Source organism: Artemia sp. Qi Xiang Cuo, chromosome 10 (assembly GCF_049724085.1).
Source record: "Artemia sp. Qi Xiang Cuo chromosome 10, ASM4972408v1, whole genome shotgun sequence".
In the NCBI taxonomy this organism is placed as follows: Eukaryota; Metazoa; Arthropoda; class Branchiopoda; order Anostraca; family Artemiidae; genus Artemia; species Artemia sp. Qi Xiang Cuo.
Window position 1 is genome coordinate 7,104,754 of NC_142803.1, and position 25,650 is coordinate 7,130,403.

The 25,650-nt window shown below is 35.5% G+C and overlaps 2 protein-coding genes across 2 annotated transcripts in view; one reads left to right on the forward strand and one right to left on the reverse strand.

The window, feature by feature from the left end:
• The window catches only part of LOC148947418 (mitochondrial import inner membrane translocase subunit Tim21), a 523,198-nt gene that overhangs the window by 302,131 nt on the left and 195,417 nt on the right, over positions 1 to 25,650 (forward strand). The window lies entirely within an intron of this gene.
• On the reverse strand, positions 6,892 to 24,069 carry LOC148947423 (uncharacterized). Its single transcript, XM_089095882.1, has 3 exons — positions 23,969 to 24,069; positions 19,831 to 19,912; positions 6,892 to 8,061 (listed from the first exon to the last, which is right to left on the reverse strand). Exons 1-3 carry the CDS (start codon positions 24,067 to 24,069, stop codon positions 7,117 to 7,119), a joined length of 1,128 nt encoding a protein of 375 aa, XP_088952008.1. The 3' UTR covers positions 6,892 to 7,116.

Consider the following 25,650-nt stretch of genomic DNA (forward strand, 5'->3'; position numbering starts at 1 on the left):
AAAGTTCCTTCCTTCTAAAGATAATTCCGACTTCCTCTAATTAAGTTAAATCTAGTTTCAAAAATGAAAAGTCCTTAATCAGCAAAGAGAAAAAGTGCAGTGCAGGAATTAGAACGTGGGGGCTTTGTTAACTCTGGAATTTTTTTTTATTATCTTTGGTCTATTTTGAACAAAATGGCTATATAAGAAATTCGATTTAACATATTTGGGGAAAATAGGGTTGGGAGAGGGGGGGAGGCTAGTTGCCGTCAAATCACTTTTGACTCATAAAAAGGTAATTAGAACTTTCAATTTCTAAACATTTGAGTCCCCTCGAAAGTTTATAAGACAACCTTTTCCATAAGAACCTTATATGTCCAAGGGGTATAGGTTACAACCCTTCCCCCAGGCTCTGGGGGAGGAGGGTATGTTGACCCCAAAATTTTGTCATCTGATCGTTGGACTATTTCAAACAAACTGGCTATCTCAAGAGTTTCATCGGATGAATTGAGGGACAAGAGGGTGTGTGTGTGGAGGAGTGGGTAGATACCTTCCAATCACTTTTGACTCATAAAAAAGTAACTAGAACTTTTAATATCCAATCAAATGAGCCACCTCTGGAAACCACCCTTTACATAAAAACCTTAAATGGCCTTGGGGCATAACTTAAAAAACTAGCCCTCGGGCTTTTGGGGATTGTGTCGACCCCGGAATTTTTGTTGGGTGATATTTGAACAATTTTTTACAAAATAGCTGTCTAAAAATTTTTATTGTATGGGTTTGGGGGAAAAAGGACGTGAAAGAGGGAGGAGGGCTAGTTTCCCTACAATATCTTTTGACTCTTAAAAGGTGAACTAGAACTTTCAATTTTTAATCAAATAAGCCCCCTCTGAAGTTTATATGAGCATCAATTCCATAAGAACCATATTTACACCCAGGGCATAACTTACAACGCCTGGCCGCAGGCCCTGGGGAGGCTATGTCGACCCCGGAGTTTTTATTATCCGATCTTTGAACTCATTTAAAAAAAATGGCTATCTCATAATTTTTATCGGAATCATTTACGGAAAAGAGGGCGGGGGGGGGGGGCTAGTTGTTTTCAATCTTTCTGACTCTTAAAAGATACTAGATATTCCAATTTCCAATTGAATGAGCCCCCTCAGAAGCTTATACTACTACCGCTTCCATATGATGGGTCTCTAGGAAAAAATAATAATAATAAAACCTTGGAGCCTTATGGCTTTTACCTCTGATTTACCTCATCACATATGGCACGTGTTTAAATATCCCTTTTCTGACACAAATTTGTTGCGGACAAATTTCTTGCTATCCCAATAAACTATAAACTGTAAAAGTAGAAAGAAATCCCTTCTTTATTCTTGTACTAACTAATTGCAACTAGCAAAAATGAATCAAACAAAAGTTCACTACAGTTTGAGTTCAGCCATCTCGGCACTTGGTGACGCAATCACCAACAGGCAAAGACTTTACATGAAAAAAGATTTAGTTAAAAGTATAATTTACACAGTCTATTCTTGACACATAAGCGTAATGAATCCTTTTTAGCTAACTAATAATGATAGACATCCGTCCACATAAAGACCAGCAGAGCTTTACCAGCTCTGGTGCAAAACATTAGAGCTTTCGTGCTGGACCAGCAGAGCTTTCCCCGCTGCAAAACAAATCTTGCAGCTTCTTCTTATTGGGCTTGAACAGGTTTTTCCTGTCCTCAAAATTTGCAGATAATATACCCATCACTGGTGATCGAATATGCACCTGATGCACCTGTCGAAATATTGTGATGTAACTTAAAAGTAGTTAAATACTGTTCTATAATTAAATCTACAAAACAAATTTCAATCTTATTTGTAATACCAAAAAGTTTATTAGTGCGAAAAAAGTATAAAAAAAAGAAATAGAAAATTCAAATTACTCTTCCTCTTGTCCAAATTGTATTTATGTGGATAGAAGTGCAAAAAATTAAAACAGTAGCCAAGGGTTTAAAACTCAACTTCTACAAAATAATGTTAAGATAGCAGCGATTTTTGGCTACAACCTGTAGTAAATTGCAGATGATTGCTACCCTACAGTAGATTTCCGTAAACGAAAATTTACATATAATGAAAGATATAAATATTCAACGTACCCGAGTTCTATTTACAAGACCAAAGTTGCTGTGGTTAAAATAGGATATATGATTAGTCTGGTTTCGTATTAACCAGCACGGCAAAATGCACGGCAAAAGCTAAGGGAGAGCATGGAATCTAATGAGACTGTAAAACTTCCCATAATCTAAAGACTTAGATTCAGCTGATGATTTGGATGTCCTAGATTTAAATATTAGTAAAATGTATTATGTTTCGTAATAGGTATTAAGAAATTAAAGTACTAGAGTAGGTTTGAAAATTAAAGTTAAGAATACCAAGTTTATCAGGCTTGGAATACGCGCAGGTGAACAAGATGTGTTGGACAGCAAGAAAGTTGCTTAAGTGGGCAGGCTCACTTACCTTAGTAGTATTATTAGTAAATATTGTTAATACAGTGAAGATGTAAGTACGTAAAAAAAAAGTAAGTATGACCGCACTAGACCCTGAAGGTCCAAACCGGCGGTACTGATCTCTGTTTCGTGGTCCTTCAGCCAGGAAGTGCAATGGGGTACTGGGGGCCAGCCATCCTGTGATTTTGCACACCCTTCCTGCTTACCTTCCCAAGATTCCTCCAGGTACCCATTCACAGCTGGGTCGACTCTGGCTAAGCTTACAGAGTCACACCACTGACCCGCATCCCCAGACCCAAATGACTGGTCACGCCAGGGATCAAACCCTTGCCCCTTGGACAAAGAATTCTCAACCCAGCGTACGTTCACTTAGCCAGGAGGGCAAGTTATAAGTAGTAGAGTAGCGAAGGTCCAAGGTGTTTTCAGCAACTACAAGGGGTTGGAGAAATAGCATGATAAGTCTGCGAACCAGGATTACATATTGAAAGGAACAGTGACGACAGTGGTAAGGTATGAATAAAAAATATGGTTGCTGCCAAAGACGATTGAGGATGTGTTAGACACCATCCAGAGGAATTAACTAAAAATTCTTCTGATTACCTGTTTCCCTTCAGTTTTTCAAACAGCAGGCTGCACGAACAATATGGTTCTACACCGCATTTGAAAAAGTTTTGATTATAAAAACGTTTTGATTATAAAAAAACACTCATTTTTTTTTAATAAAGCAAAAAACAACACTCTGGCATTGAGAAGACTCAAGGGACATTAAATCAACTCTTGTTAGGGTTATATCTGTTCGGTTTGAATTTGACTTGATTTTCAATTAAAATTTTTGTTTTGATATATTTTGTTCATTGATAGTTTCTTTAAGTTTGAATTCATATATGACTTTATTCAGTCATATTAATAAGTGACTAGATTTCTTTTGCCCTCGAAATTAGTATCCCCCCATAAAAAACCATATTTCTAGTTCTACTTGGGACACTGTCTATTTGTTCCTGTGGCAGTAAGTAAAATTCATTCAGACGAATATAGTAGTCATAGTGGTGGCTCACGTCAACTATCTCAGTCATTTGGTTCTACCAGTGTATATACTACTATGACCGATACCCAGTACTTGTTAGTCATAAAATGAGCAGCTAGCATTCTTTGATTAATACTTTCTCAGCCTAAACAAGACTTAACAGCTTTCTTATTAATCATGAGCCCTACTTTATAACGATGCCACCCATTCTTTCTGCCTGAGTAAATACGTTCTATATCACCTAATTTCATGTCTCCTATGCCTGAGATATACTTTTCTGAAGCTGCTAATAGAATTTTCCTTTGATTTGCCTAGTTCCAGGAATATGACAATTTAATTTACTGAGAAATTGGATATAAGTATTTGTCTTCATTTTCAAGATGATTTGGTAAGACAGAATATAATATCTATTGAGTTTGAGGTGTATAAAAAGCGAAGTCCAGTCCCAAGCATCTGAATTTGTCAGTCATAATGTCAGTAAGATAGTTGTTTTTAACGTTGTAACATTCTATGTTTAATTCAATTCAATTTTATTTGAATAAAAACATAACACAAACATCAATAACAATAAAGATCCTAGAAGATAACTTGTTAAGGACCAAAAAAAGAAAAAAAAATTATAGTAACACTGAGAAAAAAAAAGAAGAATAAAACATTGGTAATTGTTAAAAATGGAAAAATTAAATTATAATATCAAGTTTTGTCTTTATAATATCAACACTGGAGGGAATTTTGTTCCATTGAATAATAGATTTGTAAATGGGAGATTGCTGGGCAGCACTTGAAACGCATTTAGGAATTTTAAAGGCTCTATTGGATGAACGGAGACAGTGGGCTTCCGAATTATTAATATTATAATAGGTTAGTAGTTGAGGTGGAAGATTATTGTGGAAAGCAGAGTAAACAAGCAATAAGTTTAGTTTTTGTATGATTTGACCAAGTGGAGCTATGCCAAAATCTGAATACAAATCACGAGTTGGATATAGACGAGGAAGCCGAAAAACTGCTTTAATGGCACGGTTTTTGAGAAAATTGGAGTTTTTTAGTGAAGGACCGTTTTGTATTTCCCCAAACAGATCCGCAATAAGAAAGGTAAGGAAAAATAAAGGAGTAATAGAGGGTAACTAGGATGTCAGGAGGAAGAAAATAATTCACACGGTTAATCATAGCTACTTGTCTCAAAATTATTGCTGTTATGTAAGAAATATGATTAGAGAATGACAAGCATGAGTCAATAAATACACCAAGAAACTTGGCAACCTCCACTTGTGGGAGGATGTCGGAGGAGTACCTGAGACCAAGAGCATGTTGAATAACGTTTTTGTTGTACGGGGTTCTGAATAATACTATTTGACTTTTTTTGCTATTAATGGTCATGTTATTCGCAAGGCACCACGCCTGGACTCGGTTCAGAAGGACTTGGGCAGACGTTATTGCCAATGGTAGATTGGTGCCAGTGATGAAGAAGTTGCTGTCATCAGCAAAAAATACAGGATACACTGAAGGGCCCAGGTCTACAACAAGATCATTGATATATAGGAGAAATAAAATAGGACCTAGAACGGAGCCTTGCGGGACACCCCTCCGAACAGGTAAAGGCTGAGAGTATACTCCACCCAGGCTCACACTCTGTACCCTTCCAGAAAGATAAGAATCAAACCAAGAAAGGGGAACACCACGAATACCATAACCATTTAATTTACTTATTAAAATACTATGATCGACCATGTCAAAGGCCTTAGAAAAATCCAAAAATAAGCCCAATACAGTTTTTTTAAGGTCGAGTTGTGAGCGTATGAACTGTGTGGCATCAATTAGAGCATGAGAAGTTGAGAATTTCGGCCTAAAGCCATATTGGTGAGGAGAAATCAAGGATACGGAGTGCTGACTGTCAAACAGAAAGGGAGACAGACGTCTGAAGATGATTCTCTAGAGTACTGTGGATATAACAGGAAGATTTGAGATTGGACGATAATTACCTATCTCAGTTGGATTGCCCTTTTTAAGGACTGGAATAACAATGGCTGACTTTAGTAAATCAGGGAAAACTCCACGGGTTAAAGATAGGTTGGCAATGTGCTTGATGGGCTCGTCAACAAAAGGAGAAATGGTCTTCAGGAGCTTATTACTTAATCCAAGACAGTCATGAGTAAAAATATTTGGGAGGGAACCGATGATTTATAGCACCTCATTGCTATCAGTCGGGCAAAAAAACATTTATCTAAAACTGAAGCAAGGGACTAAAGCCTGTGAGAAGGAGCGGGATTCAGTATCAAGAACATGAGAAAAGAAATTATTAAATGCATCAGGTGCATGTAAGGGGTCAATTAATCTACCATTTGTGTCTTTAATGTGAATAGGTTTAGACTTTGATTTTCTATTTTTTGAGAGTATATCATTAATGGGTGACCAAATCTTTTTCAGGTTTCCTTTGCAATTGGGAATTTTTGTATAATAATAATTACTTTTCACTTCACAGATCAGTTTTGCGCACAAGTTTTCATGATGTTTATAATTTGATAGGCCAATTTCACTACTGGTCTTACAGGCTAACTTATATAATTTGTTTTTACGATATGAGGAGACAATGAGGCTATGTGACATCCAGGGGCATATAGGGATATTTTTCCGGTTAGGTTTACGAATAGGAAAAGTTGAATGGATAATTTCACTTAGCCTTTGTGCAAAACTATTTGTGGAAGAATTTACCTCTTGACAATTTAAGACATCGGACCAGTCAGTGGTTCTTTGGCAATCGATAAAATGGTTTATATTTGCAGAGCTATAATTTCTAGTAGGTGCTGGGATATTAATTCTAGAGTGTAGATTTAGTGGCCGCGAAGGTAGTGACAAGTAAATAGGAAAGTCGTCTGACAGATCCGAAAATATTATATTTGAGGATAGGTCATTTCCCAGGGAAGTAGATACAAAAATGTTGCCAATTAATGTTGAAGTTGATCTCATTGGATCGACTCTACTGGGGAAAAAAATTGTGGGTAGAAGACCACTCGCGGTTACCGATTAAAAAAAAGTGTCAGATTCAATATTTTTACCAACATTAAGTAGGTTGCAATTAAAGTCCCCAAGAACTATTGCCTTTTTATGGGGTAGGTTAATAAAATTAGAAAAATCATCAAATAGATTACAAAAACATGAGGTCAGAAATCGAGGAGGTTTATAAAATAAGGAGAGTATATAGGAATTTTGGCCAATAACTATGTTAACAATTATTGAATAAATACATCTGAGGTTTAGTTGTGTAGAGAAAATAGATTCGCACTCTGATAGCCTGGTAAACTTTACATTCGAACGGATGTAAAGTGAGATACCACCAGAACACTTTGTCAATCTCCTGGGCATATGGATTATTTGGTAACCAGGGAGTAAAAAATCACTAGTGTCATCATTATCGGAGAGCCTGAATGTTGCAAGATTCATTAAGTTATTGAAAATATTATGACATACGAAAACGTAATGGTCCCAGAGTCCCTTTTCTGGACTAATCTTTGAAAATTTAGGGTTTTCAAACCCGGAGAAAGACTTTAATATCAACAATAATAATTGTATTATTAAACTGTTATAAAATACGTCATTACAAAATCATTCTTCTCCGCTACTATTCATTATTTTCATAATTGGATCCGTACAAATAATTGTTCAAATCAAATCCTTCTTCTACAGATGATTCAACTTCTGAACTTTGTCCTTTCCCTTTTTTTTGTTTCTTTTGTTTCTTTGTTTGTTTCTTTTTTTGCTTTTTCTGTTTCTTCTTTTTTTGTTTCTTTTCTTTTTTCCCTTCTTTTGAATCTGTACACTTTGATTCTTCTTCTTCTGATGAATCTTCTTCAGAACTTTCCCCTTTCCTTTTTTGTTGTTTCATTTTTGTTTCCTTTTCGTTTGTTTCTTCATTTTTAAACCCTTCTTCTTCTGATAGTTCCACATCAGAACAATCTCCTTTGCCTTTTTTCTGTTTCTTCCCTTTCTTTTCTCTTTTCCCTTCTTTTGAATCTTCACACTTCGGTTCTTCTTCTTCTGATGATTCCTCTTCAGAACTATCCCCTTTTCCTTTTTTTTGTTTCTTCTGTTTCTTTTCTTTTTTCCCTTCTTTTGAATCTGTACACTTTGATTCTTCTTCTGATGATGAATCCTCTTCAGAACTATCTCCCTTTCTTTTCTTTTGTTTCCTTTCTGTTCTCCTTTTATTTGGATCTTCACTCTCCAATCCTTTTTCTACTGATGGTTCCACTTCAGAACTATCTCCATTAATTTGTTTTGTTTCTTCTATTGTATTATTTTCCTTTTTCCCTTCTTTTGCTTTTGTATCCTCTAGACTTTCCCCTACTAATGATCTGACTTCGGAATTATCTTTGACAGATGCATCTAGTTCGGGAGCGTCTCTTTTCCATCTGTAACCATTGGCATAGGAGCTGGAAGACGGTTGGCCATATTTATATGACGGATGATTGCCACCCAAACCATATGATGGATAGTGCTTTGTATCTTCAGCTAGTATTGCTTGTTCAGCCACTATGGAAGCAGTGCAAACAGCAAAAAGAAAGACCTAAAAAGAAAGAAACATCATTCTAGTAGAATTCCTTAATATTGCTTTGTTGTACGGGTCTAATTTATATATTACAGATCTTTCGTATACAAAGATAATTTCTTAAACCACATTGGCCTGACATCACATAAAGATAGAAAAACGAGCAAAAATGGGGTTTTTATAGGCCAAATGAAATTCGTATAGAAATTCGTATACATACTTTAAAATCGTAACTATAAAATACTCTTTCCTCAAAATATTTTAACAGAGTCTTTTTTCCTAAAAATTGTTTTGAAAACAAAACAATTTTCCAATTTAACCAAGCTTGGACAAACTGTGGCGAAAAACAAAAATTAAATCTGTGGGATGAATAAACCTTGGACCATTTGGGCGTTGAGCCATCGGAACACATCATTATTTAAATGGTATAACTGGGCTTCAAAATGATAATTAAACTTTCAATGTTTGAAATTCAATTCGTTTTTGTGGTGTTTCCAATCTTTGTCAGGAACCAATATCAGTATGGACGTTCAAAGATTAAAGTTGATCATTAAGATTTTGAAGAGCAAGAAGATAAGAATTTGAACTATGATATTTAAGAAAACAGTTTGTGAAGTTGCCGATTGCATCTTATGGAAAAAAGTTAAAAAATACAGCTAGAAATATTTGTGAAAATACTTTATGTTCAATAGAGAGGAAGAGTTTTGTACAAAAATTATATGAGCGATAGATTAAATAAAAATATAGGGAATCTAAAGAAAGTGGAGAAAGCATTAAAATACGAACTAAGGAGGTGTGAAGTTTAGGCAATGGGAGACATTTTTGTAGATATGAAGATGCAGCAACTCAACATAATAGTAAAATATTGTACCGGCATGTTAATAAATTAAGAGGGACTGGTCAATTAGGGCTTGTCCCAGTTAATAGGAACAAGCAACAGTTAGTAATCAAACAGTTCGTAGTAAAAAATGTAAGTAAGGAGCGACCCGGCTCAATAGTAACCGAAACTCTAAAAAACGGAATTTTGATACCAATAGATACATTAAAAGAATTGGATTTTGTATGCTGATTTCAAATATATAAGTTTCATCAAGTTCAGTCTTACCCTTACAAAATTGGGAGGTTATTTCCATGGAGGAAGTTTTCATGGGGGAAAGGACACTGCTATGAAGATTTCCAAGCATTGTTTAAAAATCAATCAGAAATTAAATAAAAAAAACAAGTTTTTTCAAATGAAAGTTAGGATTAACATTAAAGCTTAAAACGAATAGTAATTAATACATATATTAGGGGGTTTGCCCCCTAGTCAATACCTCACTCTTTATGCTAAAGTTTTTTTTAGTACTTTCAAAAGAGCTATTTATTCTAATTAAACGGCCTTTGTGATTCAGGGGGGCATTTTAAAAGAATTGGAAGAAAATTTGAACTTTGGTTTAAAGAGTGAGGTATCGACTAGGGGGCGAACCCCCTAATATACGTAATAATTTCTGTTCGTTTTAAGTTTAATGTTGCTCCTTACTTTGATTTGAACAAACTTGTTTTTTTTTATTTAATAAGGTAAGAGTTGAAGAGTGTTGGGAATAACATTTTAAGAATGCGCTAAGCCGTGATAGAGTTACAGGAAAAGATATTATAGCGGAGAATTTAAAAGTTTTTGACACCTTGGATGTTCAGACTTGTATTTTTCGGAGGAAGTATTAGTGACTGTAATAAAATCATCGAAAAATGACAAGTCCCCTGATACTGATAGAATGTAATATGACATAAAATGGCGGTTATTAGGTTTGAAATAAGTTACTGATTTTCGAAAAAAGGAAGTACCTAGCGATTTTGGTAAAACCCTAATTAAACCCAGTATAAGAAAGGTGATCAGAGTGCGTGGGATAACTAAAGGCAGGGGCGTTCCGAGGGGGGGAAGGGGATAGGGGGGGGTAGGGTGCACCTTCCCCCCAACGTTTTTGGCATTCGGTTTTTGCAAAATTGGCCGAAATTTAGCAAAATTCTTGATTTCTGCAGAAAATTTGGCATAAATCAGGCAGCGATTCGGTAAAATTTAAGAAAATCCTCCCCCCCTCCCAGTAAAATGAGCCTTGGGACGCCCCTGACTAAAGGTAACGTTTCTGTAAATAGGAAGTAGCTTAGCAGGATAATACTTCTTAAACTTGGAGATACTGTAGACAGAGTAAACTGCGGTTTTAGAAAGGGTAGACAATTTATCGACCAAATTTTCTCTCTTAGATTAATAATTGAGAAGTGCCTGAGTCATCTAACACCTTTAATTCTCAGTTTTATAGATTATTAATAAGTGTTTGATTACGCTGACAAAAGAGCTTTATCGAAGGTCTTATCTCTGTATGGTGTACCAGCAAATACATTAAAATGAGTTGAGGTATTTCTAAGAATAGCACTGTTGCGGCTAAGGTAATAAATGAGGTTTATAGCTGGTTTCAAATCAAACCAAGAATTAAGCAGGATAGTAGTGTGCTAATAAGCAACACGGAACCTACAGGAAAACCTACAAGAATATTGTCAAAAGTGTAATATTTTAAAAGTTGGCACACTAAAGTCGAGGTTTTTTAAACTTGGCAATGTATAATGTAGTCAAGCATGTTTTGAGAGTTTGGTCGTAATAATATAATTTAAAGAAAACAGGTTTTTTTTCTGTTTTTTCTGTCAATTGCACAATGAATGTACGTAATGAATTCACGTGTAAATTCTTAAAAAAAAAAAAAAAACTGGTATGATATACAGTAGTCAGATATGCTATGGGAGCACGCACGAAATTATATAACTCAACATCCGTTTTTAATTCGTCCTTGAAAAACTGTATAAAATGTTCATGCACTACAATTCAATTTTTATTATGTTTTAACATATTGAACATAGTACACTACATATTATTAACTTTGAAAACAATGGATTCGTCAATTGTCAATGTGAGGAAATACTTCAATGTATTGTCAATTTAAAATAGTTTAGAAATAAAAAAAATTAACAAGAAATGGCTGAAAAGTGTTTTGGGGGAGATGGGGTGATTGTGTACTGTATAATACACATGTGATGTTTGAACATCAGACGAGGTTACGTGCGCGCACGTAACCTCGCCTAAATTAATCTTAAAAAATGAAATAAAGCTATGTCGACTTTGCATGTTGATTTCACAACATTATTTTAGGTTTTTTTTTCTTGTCCCAAACTATTTTTTTTTATCATGAACCCAAACACACACATCTTGTCCCAAACATACACACACACACACACACACACACACACACACACACACACACACACACACACACACACACACACACACACACACACACACACACACACACACACACACACACACACACACACACACACACACACACACACACACACACACACACACACACACACACACACACACACACACACACACACACACACACACACACACACACACACACACACACACACACACACACACACACACACACACACACACACACACACACACACACACACACACACACACACACAACACACACACACACACACACACACACACACACACACACACACACACACACACACACACACACACACACACACACACACACACACACACACACACACACACACACACACACACACACACACACACACACACACACACACACACACACACACACACACACACACACACACACACACACACACACACACACACACACACACACACACACACACACACACACACACACACACACACACACACACACACACACACACACACACACACACACACACACACACACACACACACACACACACACACACACACACACACACACACACACACACACACACACACACACACACACACACACACACACACACACACACACACACACACACACACACACACACACACACACACACACACACACACACACACACACACACACACACACACACACACACACACACACACACACACACACACACACACACACACACACACACACACACACACACACACACACACACACACACACACACACACACACACACACACACACAACACATTGTTGCTTACTTACAATTTCAACATAATTTAATGAAATGAATAGAACTATTATAACGAATAAAGACGGGCTAAGATTAAAGATATTTAATGCTTAAAATTATTAAAAGATTTTTTGAGAAAAAAAAACAACAACACATGTTTACATAAAAAAAGTAGTTAGAATTAACTCTTAAACATCCACAAATGATGGTCCCATGATATAGAATAGTTTTTACCATGTCTTATGGATTTATCACGATCAGGTATGTCCTTAGGTATCCACTGCACGAAGAACCTAACCTCGTCTTCAGGACGGTGATAACCCCCTTCAAATTTAGGACACTTAAACTCTTCTAGATTGAAAAGTGGAATCCTAGGGTCACACTTTTGAATTAAAACTTTATCTGTATGTAAATTACCCTTTACGTAGAGTGCTTCAACCCCGAAAGAGCTGCAAATTTCACTGACTTCCTCCTGAACATTTTTCAGTTCCTGACCAGCATTATTAAGTGGTCTAATCACTCTATCGTAGAATCCCAGTCTGTTTATATGACGTAATGTAGTACTCCACAAGCTTTTATCATACTCAAACATGTTATAGTTCACTATCCAATGATAACTGACAATTTCTTCGAGTTCCATAGACAATAATAAAAATGAACATTCAAATATAACACCACAAGATGATTTTTTCAAACCGATAAATTCTGTGTCATACAGTCTTATCATCTTGGAAGCTATTAATGTAGTTGTTAAGTAGAAAAATACTTCATCAAACTTTTATACCTTCGCTCAAGGTTGAATGGAGTTATGGCTAGGGGGATGAGTCCTAAAACCATCTGAATTCATTGTGGGGAGGAGTCTCAAAACCCCTAGAATTCACTGCGGGGAGGAGTCATAGAACGCTCGGTACCTATTGCATGCAAATGAAGTCTGGAAATTACATTTTTTTTTATATAATTTCTATAGTGTGTATCCAAGAGGTGAATTCAAGAAAGAGTTTACTACTTACTTACTTACAATTTTTTCATAATGAGAAATCCAACAATGGATGATGATAGAGAATCTATTCATTCTAATAGATAGATTTTGTCAATGTTATCTGAGGTATCCGACATATGTCATCGATAAAGAATGTTAATAAAGAATTTGTTCAATTTGCTACTTAAATTATGTCAGTGTTATCAAACGTACCTGTCAAAAGACATTGATAAAGAATTTATTCACTCTGATACTTTGATTTTGTCAATGGTATCCCAAGTATCTGTCAATAGATGTTGATAGAGAATTTATTCATACTTAAACTTAGATTTTCTCTATGTTGACCCATCTATCCGATACATGATGTATGTAAATTCTTTTTCTTACATCTTCGATGTTTTAATAGACATTCTAAACGTTCGATATGCTAGCTTACTCTAAAAATAATGAACACATAACAATGTAATGCATAATATATTTTTAATGAAATAATGTCATGTAGAATATTAATACAAAAAATATATATTATTATATATTATTAATATCAATGAACAACTAGACATTTTGAGTCTGTTCCATAAAATGGTTCACCATGTTCTCTCTTGATGCTATAGCTATTGTCTTCTCTTAGTTTGTAATCAGTAGAATAATCATTATTCTATTTTGACTCAAACACAATTTTTATAGGTGTTTCATCGACAGGCTCAATATGCTTTTCGTCTTTGGTATTATTTGATTCATTGAGCATTTGATCAATGGCAGTAACGTTTGCTGGTACTTTGTTTTTCACCGATTCATCTTTATATTCCTTAGTGATATTTTCTACCAATGTCATTTTTATTTTTCTAGCAATATCACTGTCTATTATCAAACTATTTTCACACAGGTAACAGTTCCGGCACGTAGACAGGATATGGTTTATGATATTAGTAGAAGAGTAGGCTTTTCTTTTCGTCTTTGCTTTCATTTGAATGCTAATACCCGAAAGCTGACAATATGGTTTAACACAGTGTAACAGGTTACCACAAGCACTAGCAAGAAGATGTCCCTCTTTATCAACTATTATTTTTATGTTGGCATTCTCTTTGAGTGCAATCATCTCCGGATATCTCAATCTCTTATATCCACCATCATAAGAGTTGAATTTTTTTGGTACTCCAAAGAAATTCAATTCCTTACTGTCATGACAATGCACGCATACGTTTCCGATAGTGCTACCACTTGTACTTATTTCATAGTATAAATACTTCTCCTTGTCAGCATTCAATGCTACAATAACACTATCATGTGAACACACTTTCTTAAAATGCTTCATCTTCACTTTTTAGAGATATTAGTTATGTGTTTATTGTTCCACTGTGTAAAAAATACTGATTTAATACATGCAATAAACTAGATAGTGTCGATAATCAGCCATAGAGTAACAATGGGAAAGCCGCATCGTGTCTCTGGGTAAGCATAGAGTACAATTTTTAGAGCCATAAAGATATTTCATGTCATTTCAAGATACGTAAAAAAAAAGTTGAATAATTTCGAAGTCCAAAAAGAATTTAGTCCAATAAAAAAAAATTCAAGAAAAAAAAATACTTTTCAGACATTTCTTGTTAGAACTTTATTTTCAACTAATTCATCTGGGTTTTCGAAAGCAAATCGTACCACAGTACAGCACTATCACTAGTCTGAAACTTCCAATCTATCATCGCTCCATCCCCCCCAAAAACTAATTTTCAGAAATTTCTTGTTAAAACTTTATTTTTAAATAGTTCTCTGGGTTTTTAAAAGCAATTCATGCCGGAGTACAGCACTATAAATAATCTAAGACATCCACTCTGTCATCGCCCCCATCACCGAAAAAATACTTTTCAGACATTTCTTGGTAAAACTTTATTTTCAACTAATTCATCCGGGTTTTCGAAAGCAATTCATGCCAGAGTACAGCACTATAACTAGTCTGAGACATCCAATGTGTCATCGCCCCATCCCCCAAAAACTGCTTTTCAGACATTTCTATTTAAAACTTTATTTTCAACTAATTCAAACGGGTTTTCGAAAGTAATTCATCCCAGAGTACAGCACTATAAGACATCCCCTCTGGCTTCGCCCCCATCCCCCCAAAAATACTTTTCAGACATTTCTTGTTAAAACTTTATTTTCAACTAATTCATCCGGGTTTTCGAAAGCATGTCATGCCGGAGTACAGCACTATAACTAGTCTGAGACATCCAGTCTGTCATCGCCCCCCCCAAAAAAAAATACTTTTCAGACATTTCTTGTTAAAACTTTATTTTCAACTAATTCATCCGGATTTTCGAAAGCAATTCATGCCAGAGTACAGCACTATAACTAGTCTGAGACATCCAATCTGTCATCGCCCCATCCCCCCAAAAAAATACTTTTCAGACATTTCTTGTTAAAACTTTATTTTCAACTAATTCATCCGGGTTTTCGAAAGCAATTCATCCCACAGTACAGCACTATAAGACATCCACTCTGTCATCGCCCACATCCCCCAAAAATACTTCCCAGACATTTCTTATTAAAACTTTATTTTCAACTAATTCATCCGGGTTTTCGAAAACATGTCATCCCACAGTACAGCACTATAGCTATTCTGAGAAATCCAGTCTCTCGTCGCCCCATCCCCCCCAAAAAAAGAAAAAAATACTTTTCAGACATTTCTTGTTAAAACTTTATTTTCAACTAATTCATCCGAGTTTTCGAAAGCATTTCGTTCCACAGTACAGCACTATCACTAGTCTGAGACATCCACTCTATCATCACTCTGTCCCCCCAAAAAAATACTTTTCAGACATTTCTTGTTAAAACTTTATTTTCAACTAATTCGTTTGAGCCGGGTCAACTATTGAGCCGGGTCGCTCCTTACGTACAGTTGAAGAAACGTTTTTTATAATTTAATTTCTGATCGCTGTGGGCTGGGCACGGTTGAAGTTGTTTTCACTACTGAATTAAAAAAATAATTAACTTTATCATATTACCTAAATATTTTGATCAGATATGCTAACACTCATAACTTTACATTTATGAAATTTTGCTAAAAACATAGAATAAAAACGTAAAATTTTTAGTAAAACACTTTTAGGATATAAAGAGTCCCACACGAAAAAACTACTGAAATAAAAAAAAAATTGATCATACGACCTAAATTATTTCATCAGATACGCCAGCACTCATAAACAATCCTTTTTTGAAATTCTGCTAACAACATCGATGCTCAAGATAAAAGTTTGAATCAAACACTTTTAGGATATCGAGTGTCCTTGCTGAAAAACTACTGAACTAAAAAATAAATTAAATTGATCATTAGACCTAAATTATTTAATCAGATACGCCAGCACTCATAAATGATCCGTTTTGAAATCCTGCTAACAACGTCGATTCTCAAGGTAAAAGTTTTAATCAGACACTTTTAGGATATCGAGTGTCCTTACTGAAAAACTACTGAATTAAAAAAAAATAAATTAAATTTATCATACAACCTAAATTATTTCATCAGATACGCCAGCACTCATAAACGATCCTTTTTGAAATTCTACTAACAACATCAATTCTGAATGTAAAAGTTTTAATCAGACACTTTTAGGATATCGAGTGTTCTTACTGAAAAACTACTGAATTAAAAAGTAAATTAAGATCACGCTTTATTTTTAATTCTGAGCAGTTTTATTTTCCCTCCAAAATTGACCCCCCCGCCCCAGCCCTCAGAAATGGGGGAACGAAGGGCCTCTGAGCCTTCCATTTGAGGCAGATCCTGTTTCTTTTCGATTCTGAGTATTTTTGGTTTTCCCTCCAAAATTGACCCCCCCTCCCCTGCCCTCAGAAATGGGGGAAGGAGGGGCCGCTGAGCTTTGCCCGTGAGGCAGATCCTGTTTATTTTCAATTCTGTGTATTTTTGATTTTCCCTCCAAAATTGACCCCCTCCTCACCTGCCCTCAGAAAAGGGGGAAGGAGGGGCCTCTGAGCCTTGCCCTTGAGGCCGATCCCCGTTTATTTTCGATTCTGAGTATTTTTGGTTGTCTCTCCAAAATTGACCCCCCCTCCCCAGCCCTCAGAAATGGGGGAACGAAGGGCCTCTGAGCCTTCCCCTTCAGGCAGATCCCCTTTATTTTAGATTCTGAGCATTTTTGATTTTCCCTCCAAAATTGACCCCCCCTCCCCTGCCCACAGAATTGGGGGAAGGAGGGGCCTCTGAGCCTTGCCCGTGAGGCAGATCCCGTTTATTTTTGATTCTGAGTATTTTTGGTTTTCTCTCCGAAATTGACCCCCTCCCCTCCCCTGACCTCAGAAATGGGGGAACGAAGGGCCTCTGGGCCTTCCCCTTGAGGCAGATCTCATTTATTTTTGATTCTGTGTGTTTTTGGTTTTCCCTCCAAAATTGACTCCCCCCTCCCCTGCCCTCTGAAATCGGGGAATGAGGGGCCTCTGAGCCTTCCCCTTGAGGCAGATCCCATTTATTTTCGATTCTGAGTATTTTTAGTTTTCCCTCCAAAACTGACCCCCCCCCTGATCTCAGAAATGGGGGAACGAAGGGAACGTTAAATTATTTTAAATTGACAACACTGTCCAAACAACACATGTGTATTATACAGTAAACAATCACCCCATATCCCCCAAAACACTTCAGCCATTTCTTGTTTATTTTTTTTTTATTTCTAAACTATTTTAAATTGACAATACATTGAAGTATTTCCTCACATTGACAATTGACGAATCCATTGTTTTCAAAGTTAATAATATGTAGTGTACTATGTTCAATATGTTAAAACATAATGAAAATTGAATTGTAGTGCATGAACATTTTATACAGTTTTTCAATGACGAATAAAAACGGATGTTCAGTTATACAATTTCGTGCGTGCTCCCATAACAAGTCTGACTACTCTATATCATACCAGTTTGTTTTTTTTAAGAATGTACACGTGAATTCATGACGTATATTCATTGTGCAATTGACAACAAAAGAGAAAAAAAACCTGTTTGCTTTAAATTATATTATTACGACCAAACTCTCAAAACATGCTTGACTACATTATGCATTGCCAAGGTTAAAAAACCTCGACTTTGGTGTGCCAACTTTTAGAATATTCACGCGTGAGTGTAGTGTCTCAGGCATGGCTTTTCCTTGCGCAATTCATGTGTATATTTTCATGTAGGTTTTCAATCTATTACACTTTTGACCATATTCTTGTAGGTTTTCCTGTAGGTTGCGTGGTGCTTATTATCACACTACTCAGGATTGCGTTCTATCTTTATTTATATGAATCATTTAGACGGAATTTGTCTTAAGGAGCAAAGGCTATGGGAGATTCAGGAATCAGAACAGGAAGTAAGACTTTCCAGGACTTAGATTAAGCTGATGATTTAAGCATCCTAGATGAAAATGTTAAAAAAAATAAAATGAAATTTTAAAAGTTTTGCCAGTTCAGGGTGCTGAAATAGGTTCGAAAATCAATGTTAAGAAGACTAGATCACTGAGGCTACAAACAAGTGAATATGAAAAGGTGACGTTTTTTAACAAGAAAATTGATCAAGATGAGAGCTTCAGTTACCTAGGTAGTATAATTGGCAGCACAATAGTGCCTTCCTAGGTAAAAAACGATGTTGGCACAATATATTTTTTTTCAGATCAGGGCACTTTGTATAGAAAGAGCTATCAATAAAACTTGGAAAGGGCCACATTCGATTGGAAATCAAAAGTTCTAGTGCCATTTTTAAGAGTCAAAAGTAATCGGAGGTAAAACAGCCCCCACCTCCCACGCCCAACATTTCCTCAACTGCATCCAAACAAAGTTTGGAGATAGTGATTTTGTTCAAGATGGTAGAAGGGTCCAGCAATTATTTTTTTGGGGTTGACAAACCATTACAGTCTTGAGGGTAAAAACTATAAGTTATACTACTTCCCCATTACTAACATATAAGTTTTTTATGAACTGTGTAGTTGTAAAAACCTTTGAGGTGGCTCATTCAATTGGAAATCAGAAGTTCCTGTGTCCTTTTTCAAAATCCCAAAAAGATCATATAACGAGGTCTTTGGGGTTAGAATAAACCCCCATATACTGGGGATATTTATTTATATTCATTTTATTTATGTAATACTATAAAATCTAACTCTAATGCCACAATATACAACAAAAAACGAATAAGTAGAAACGAGACCGAAAAAAAAATGCGGCGGATATTGCAGCCTCAAAACCTGAGCTTGTAGGGGGCTCAATCAATACAGCAATATTACAAATGCGGAAAAAGAAAAAAAACTAATATAAAATAGGTTTATACATCTATACATAACAAAAAAAGATAAGGGTAAATTATCAAATACAGACACTTAACTCCAGTTTAAAAAAACCTACCAGTAGATTTAAATAATTTGGGAAAAGACTTCTCACATTAAATATCAAAGGGAAGAGACTTCCATAGCTTAGTCTCCTGGGAAGAAGCGATTCGAAACAGTGGAAGTTAAATGATGACTTACGAAGGAAAAGGGAAAAATTCGAAAAGGAACTTTTTTGAAAAAACTACACAGGCTTGTAGGAAGGGAACAAAGTAAAAATTTATAGGCTAAAGCAACGGTTGTAAGTAATGTTCCGGGAGCATATACTGTTCTTATGAAGAGATTGTTATATAAACTGTAGAGGATGCTCTTTTGGCAAGAAATTTAAAATTCTAGTCCCCTTTTATGAGTCAAACGTGATTAAGGCAACTAGCCCCCTCCAAAGGCCTCTTATCTCCAAACTTACCTGATTAAATTTGAGATACAGCCATTTTGCTAAAAATAGTCCAAGGGAATATATGACAATGCCTCCAGGATTGATAAAACCCCTAGAACCAAGGGACAAGGGTTATAAGTTATGCTTCAGGGGTATATAAGGTTTTTATGGAAAGGGTGGTAGTATAAACATTGGTTCAGGCTCACTCGCTTGGAATTAGAAGTTCTAGTACACGTTTTAAGCTATTTGTTCAATACTGTTGAAAAATCAAGTAATTATGCTTTTGGGGATGTCAAATCTCCTAGGGCCATCACGGCAAGGGCTGCAAGTTATACAATTCGTTCATTGTTTACATATGATATATGTTATTCAGAAATGGGGGGCATGTTTGACCTTCAATTTTTTAAAAGACAAAGGGTATTCAGGTGAGTCTTTCAAAGAATGTTTAGGGGAATGTTCAACTAAATTAATACTCGTTATGTTCATAGCGGTTGTCAAAAGGATGTAACTCAGGAATGACTAATTATATTGATTTGGAACTTTTAGAAAATGATAAGTGAGATGATCAATTGACCGAAAAAAACAGTATTTGTACGCTAATACTACTAACACTACTACTAATGCTACCACAACTGCTACTACTACTACCACAATTACTACCACTAAAACTACATATTCTGTAGTGGGTACAACCAAGGCTAAGGAGACTAAAATAGACATCTGAGAAGACGTTGAGGGGAAAATTTAAACAAAGCAATACATGCTATGTGCATACAGATTGCTGATACAGGCGAATCACCAATGTTTTTGGAATGATTTAAGGTATTAAAAGGAAACTTCTAGAGCATCATGAGAAGGTTGTTCATCTGACCAAAATGCACCATGTACCTACTACTACTGTTGTTAATGCCGTTGCTACTACTGTTACTCCTACTACTAATACAACTCTATTACTGCTACTAATGTTTTTACTCCAGTCACCAAGGCCGTGCCCAGAGGGGAGTTAGGGGGGTTTGAACCCTCCGCCCCCCAGAAATGTTTGTTTGACTCGTAAAAACGTAACAAAAATGGATATTAACAAAATTTGTATGCGTTTTTGATTTTTTTTTGTGTACCCCCCCCCCCCCTGAAAAAAATCTTTGAGTAAAACTCCCTCCGAAAAAAAAAATCCTGGGTACGGCCTTGCCAGTCACTACTATGATACTAGTATGAATAAGGATACGCGTATGAAGGTGGAAATTTGACAGAATATTGAAGAGGAATTTGAACTAAATCAAACACATTATGTGCATACAGATTGTCAAAAGGGTATATCTCAAGAACGGACTTTGGTATTGAGTTGTAATTTTCAGAGATTGTTTAAAGGGGAAGATCAAATGACAAAAAGGTATCATGTACATACCACTACTAACAATACTACCACTGCTACTTTTACTGCTACTACTTTTACTACTGCTACTACTACTACTACTACTACTACTACTACTACTACTACTACTACTACTACTACTACTACTACTACTACTACTACTACTACTACTACCACTACTACTACTATCACTGCTAAACTTCTCTAACTACTTCTTCAATCGCAACAAATTGTAAGGCTTAGAGTGTTAAGATGAAAACGGTTTCAAAAAGGAGGTCAGCAGGGCACATCAGCAATATTTTCGGAACGGCTTACCTTATCTAGGTAAAACTTCCTGGGCATAGAAAGAGGGCTGTTCAACTGAACAAAAAGCAGCATGTACATGCCACTACTGCTATTAATATTGCTGCTATTTCTTTTATAACTACTACTGATACAACATAAATACTACTAGTGCTTCTCCTACTACCACCACAACTACTGTGATACTAGTAGGCTACTATTAAGGCTAAGTCTATGATGGTAAAAACTTGTAAGAATATTGAGTGTGAATTTGAACTAAATCAAAAGACACAATGTGCTTTCAGATTGTCAATAGGGTGTATTCAGGGGCGTAGCTCCACCATTTTCATTAAGGAGCAAGAAGTGGTCCGAATCCCCATAGTCAATGCGCATGCGCTGTTCTTCAGGGGAAATCAGTGGCGGTTCTGGCATTTTCAATCTGCTTATACTAACAGTAAGTATTAAGCATTATTATATAAGTATTATATTATGTAAGTAACTTATTGGCAACTCTGACCTCTACTTTATTTTAATAAAGATAAAATACAGAAAACTACTGACTAATTATGAACGTTAGATTATTTATTTTAAATTTGTACCTCTAAAATTTTTGGACCTTGGGTAAGTCCCCCATCATCTCCCATTCTTTAATACCACCTGTGTGGGGAGAGGGGTATTGGAAAACTTGTGACAAACCCAAGCCTAAATGTGTTGCCTAAAATGCTAAAAATTATATTTTTCATAAAGTTATAAAACACTTCAAAATTAAAAGCTTGACAAAGCTGGTTTTTACGGAACTGGTTAAAGAGCCAAAAGTTTGACCATCTAACATCGCTGAGCTTACGGACGCACTTATTCTGGATTATCAATTTGCAGAATATGTAGCTGCCCACCTGTCCTGATCCTAGGATCACAAGGGCATGCACTCTTCCACCTGATGAGGGAGGGGGTCCACCATGCGCTTAAAAGGTAAAAATAGCCCGTTCCTTCCCAAAATCTTCACTAGAGCATTTTTCTTCAAGCGATAACGAATAAAATTTAATATTTAGCAAAGACGTTACTCGGTTAAATTAGAAAACATTACAGAATACATAAAGCAACAATGCAAACGCTTCAAACAAACAAAAATTAAGTTATGGACTCTAATTTTACTAAGGTTTTCGGCAATGAGTTGCTGCAGACGAGAGTAGTGTATTGTAAACAAGCCTTCGGGTGGTGGTTGGTGAGTTCAATAAGCTGGTTTTTTGTTGGCTTTACTGTTAATATTAAAATGCATATCTCCCTTTCACTTACTTCACTCTTCGCGCCCATTATAGGAGACTAAATGTCGCAGTTGAACTATGCACTATTCCAACAGGCCCGTGCATCGCGTCATTCAGTTGCAAATGATTTGAAAATTATATATTAGCAAATAAAAAATTACACCCTTTAAATTGTATTGTTGAAACTTTACAGAAAATTACACCCTCCTCATTAAACAACACACAAAAAAAATAAAATAAAAAAAATGCTTTTTTGACATGAAGAGCAGTGATATGTCCTCTTATTTGTTTCTCGTCGCTATTGAGGCGCTGCAACATCATAAAGAGCTGTTTAAGGACTCATAAATGCTAATTCTTATATCTTATCGTTTTTTATATATTAAACTTGATAAGGCCGTCATAAAGTGGTAAACTAAATAGGCAATTTGGGTGATAGGTTTGCAATAGAAAAGCGTGGCCAGACACATGAACCTCTTAGAGATATAATTCTGAGTTTATTTATAAACTGATTTTTATATTTACTTGCTTTAATACTTAGTAAGGCAATCATAAAGTGCCTCATAGCACCCAAAAAGTACACTTTGGGTTTTTTTTAAATTTTTTTAATAAGAAATAACAAAAAGGGGTGTTGTCCAATAAAAAACTGAGTGGAAAAATTTACGTCTCCCCCCCCCCCACTTCTGCAGAAATTCTCCTCTATGGAGAATCTCCCCAGAAAAGTTTCCGTACATTTTGAATAGTGACAGTATTTTAAATTTAAAGTAAGCCTATTCAAAAAAAAAAAACAACCAACAAATGTGTGAATTATTAACTTGCTCGTCGAGCACTGTTTTATTAAGAATATCCAGATAATCTGAACAATTTTTGGCAGCATTGCGGTAGAAACTTACATTAATTAAAACTTGCCAGGGATGCCAATCAGATGGGAAAAATTGACACATAGAGTTTGAAAATTATCTTCCCCTTTGTATCCTTGTTAAAAAACGAACTCTAGAAAAATTACACGAAAGTATTTTTTTCGTAAATTGGAGAATGGGGGCTATATATTTCGAGAAAGAAAAGGGAAGGGTACTGAATATTTTTCTTATGTCTAAAATACCCTTCACAAAGCGAAGCTGGGTCTTCTATTGCTGCATGTCAAAACTGATAAGAATAGACAAAGAGTATGGGTTGGTATCACATATGTGTGAGAATGAAATTATAAATTTTGATAAAATTATATATATTTTGTTCGAATTCACTTTATCCTACTTACAGTAGACTTTTCGTACAGCATGCTGATGCAGAGATAAAAATCAGACGAGTAGCGCTGGCGTTGTGTAAAATGTGACTAATAACAGTAATAATCTTCAGCATATTTATGTCAATTATTTTTTGGAGCTTGTTAGAAGAAATATTTAGAAAAGCGAAAATAGTGAGAATTCAGCATGCTATTGCACATAGAAGCAGTATTACATTAATGGGATAGTGTATGAATAAAAAAAAACGCAAGAAATATGACTTTATCAGCGCTTATTAGGTGTTTCAGTTACAAATAAGAGAATTTGGAGCTATATTGGAGTTTTGATTGAAATATTGGAAATAAAAAGTAAAACAATTTAATTATTCCTGGAGCTGATCATGCCTAATTACAACTATGCATAAGGGTATAAAAATGGAATTTTCTAGAAAATTTAAGGGGGAATGTATACTAACTCACAACACACTGTCTGTATGCAGGTTATCAAATGGGTATATCAGCAATACCTTAGGACCAATTTTGTGTTTGAAGTTGAAACATATAGGGCTTGTTAGGGGGAATGTTAAACTAACCAAAAACCAATAATAGCTTCCTAATTAATATATTTCTACTACTACTACTACTACTACTACTACTGCTAATTTAGCTAAGGGGTATTAGGGTGGAAATTTTGGGCAATATTGAAACTGTGTTGAACTAAATCGATATGTAATATGCCCCCACAGGTTTTTAAGAGGACGTATCAGCAATGATTTAGGGATAGTTGATTGTATTAAGCTTTAAATTGAAGCTTCATCTACAAAGTTGAAGCTTTCAAGGAATATTTAGACGGATGTTGAACTAAATCAAAATGAAGTATGAACATGTGGATTGCCAAAAGGGTGACAAAGTAATATCTAAAGGACGGCTTATACTATTAAGTTGGACCTTCCAAGGTAAGTTGAGTCGGATTTTAAACTAGCCAGAAGACAAAATGTGTATTCTTATAACACTCCATCTACACTTATCATAACTGATTTCACTAAGGGTACTGATGTAAAACTTTTAGGGAACATTTCGGAGGAGCTTCAATTAAACGAAAAGACCAATGCCTGCAGGTTTTCAAATGGGTATACAAGCAATATCATAGGCAGCACTGCTCTATTATTATCATCTAAACTTTCAAAGAACTAATTTGATTCGAAATTAAAAGTTGTAGTGCCCATTTTCAGAGTTAAAAGTGTTTGGAGAGCAAGCAACCTTCCTTCTTAGTCCAAAATTCTTAGTCTCTAGGGATTTTGGGCATGTCAACCCCTATAGTTATACAATTCACCCATTATTTTTTAAAACTAAATAATACGTTTAAACTGATTCAATAGGTAATGATTGTATGCTGGTTATCAATAAGACATCTCAACATTGTCCCAAAAAACGACTGAGGGTATTAAGTTGAGAAGTTAACTAAATCAAAAGAGTGTAATTGTATCCAGGTTGTCAAAGAGCATAAATAGAATTTTTTGAGAACGGTATTAAGTTTTATTTTTTAGATCAACTAGAATAGGTATAAAACTAAATTAAACAACTCTATTTGTGTCAAGATTTTCAAAAGGGTGTTTGTTGCTAAATATTGTTGAAAAAGTGTCTCTGATGTGCAAATAGCAACCCAAACTAAGAATTCTTACAGAAAAAAAAAACAAACAGATATAAAATGTTATATC

Excerpts from the sequence above, each read along its gene's own strand:
- LOC148947423 (XM_089095882.1), bottom strand. The coding sequence starts at position 24,069 with ATGCTGAAGATTATTACTGTTATTAGTCACATTTTACACAACGCCAGC. Across the intron at positions 19,913-23,968 it reads TGCTGTACGAAAAGTCTACT|GGGTTTTATCAATCCTGGAG; the intron begins GTAAGTAGGATA and ends CCTTGGTTCTAG. Across the intron at positions 8,062-19,830 it reads TGTATCTCAAATTTAATCAG|GTCTTTCTTTTTGCTGTTTG; the intron begins GTAAGTTTGGAG and ends CTTTCTTTTTAG.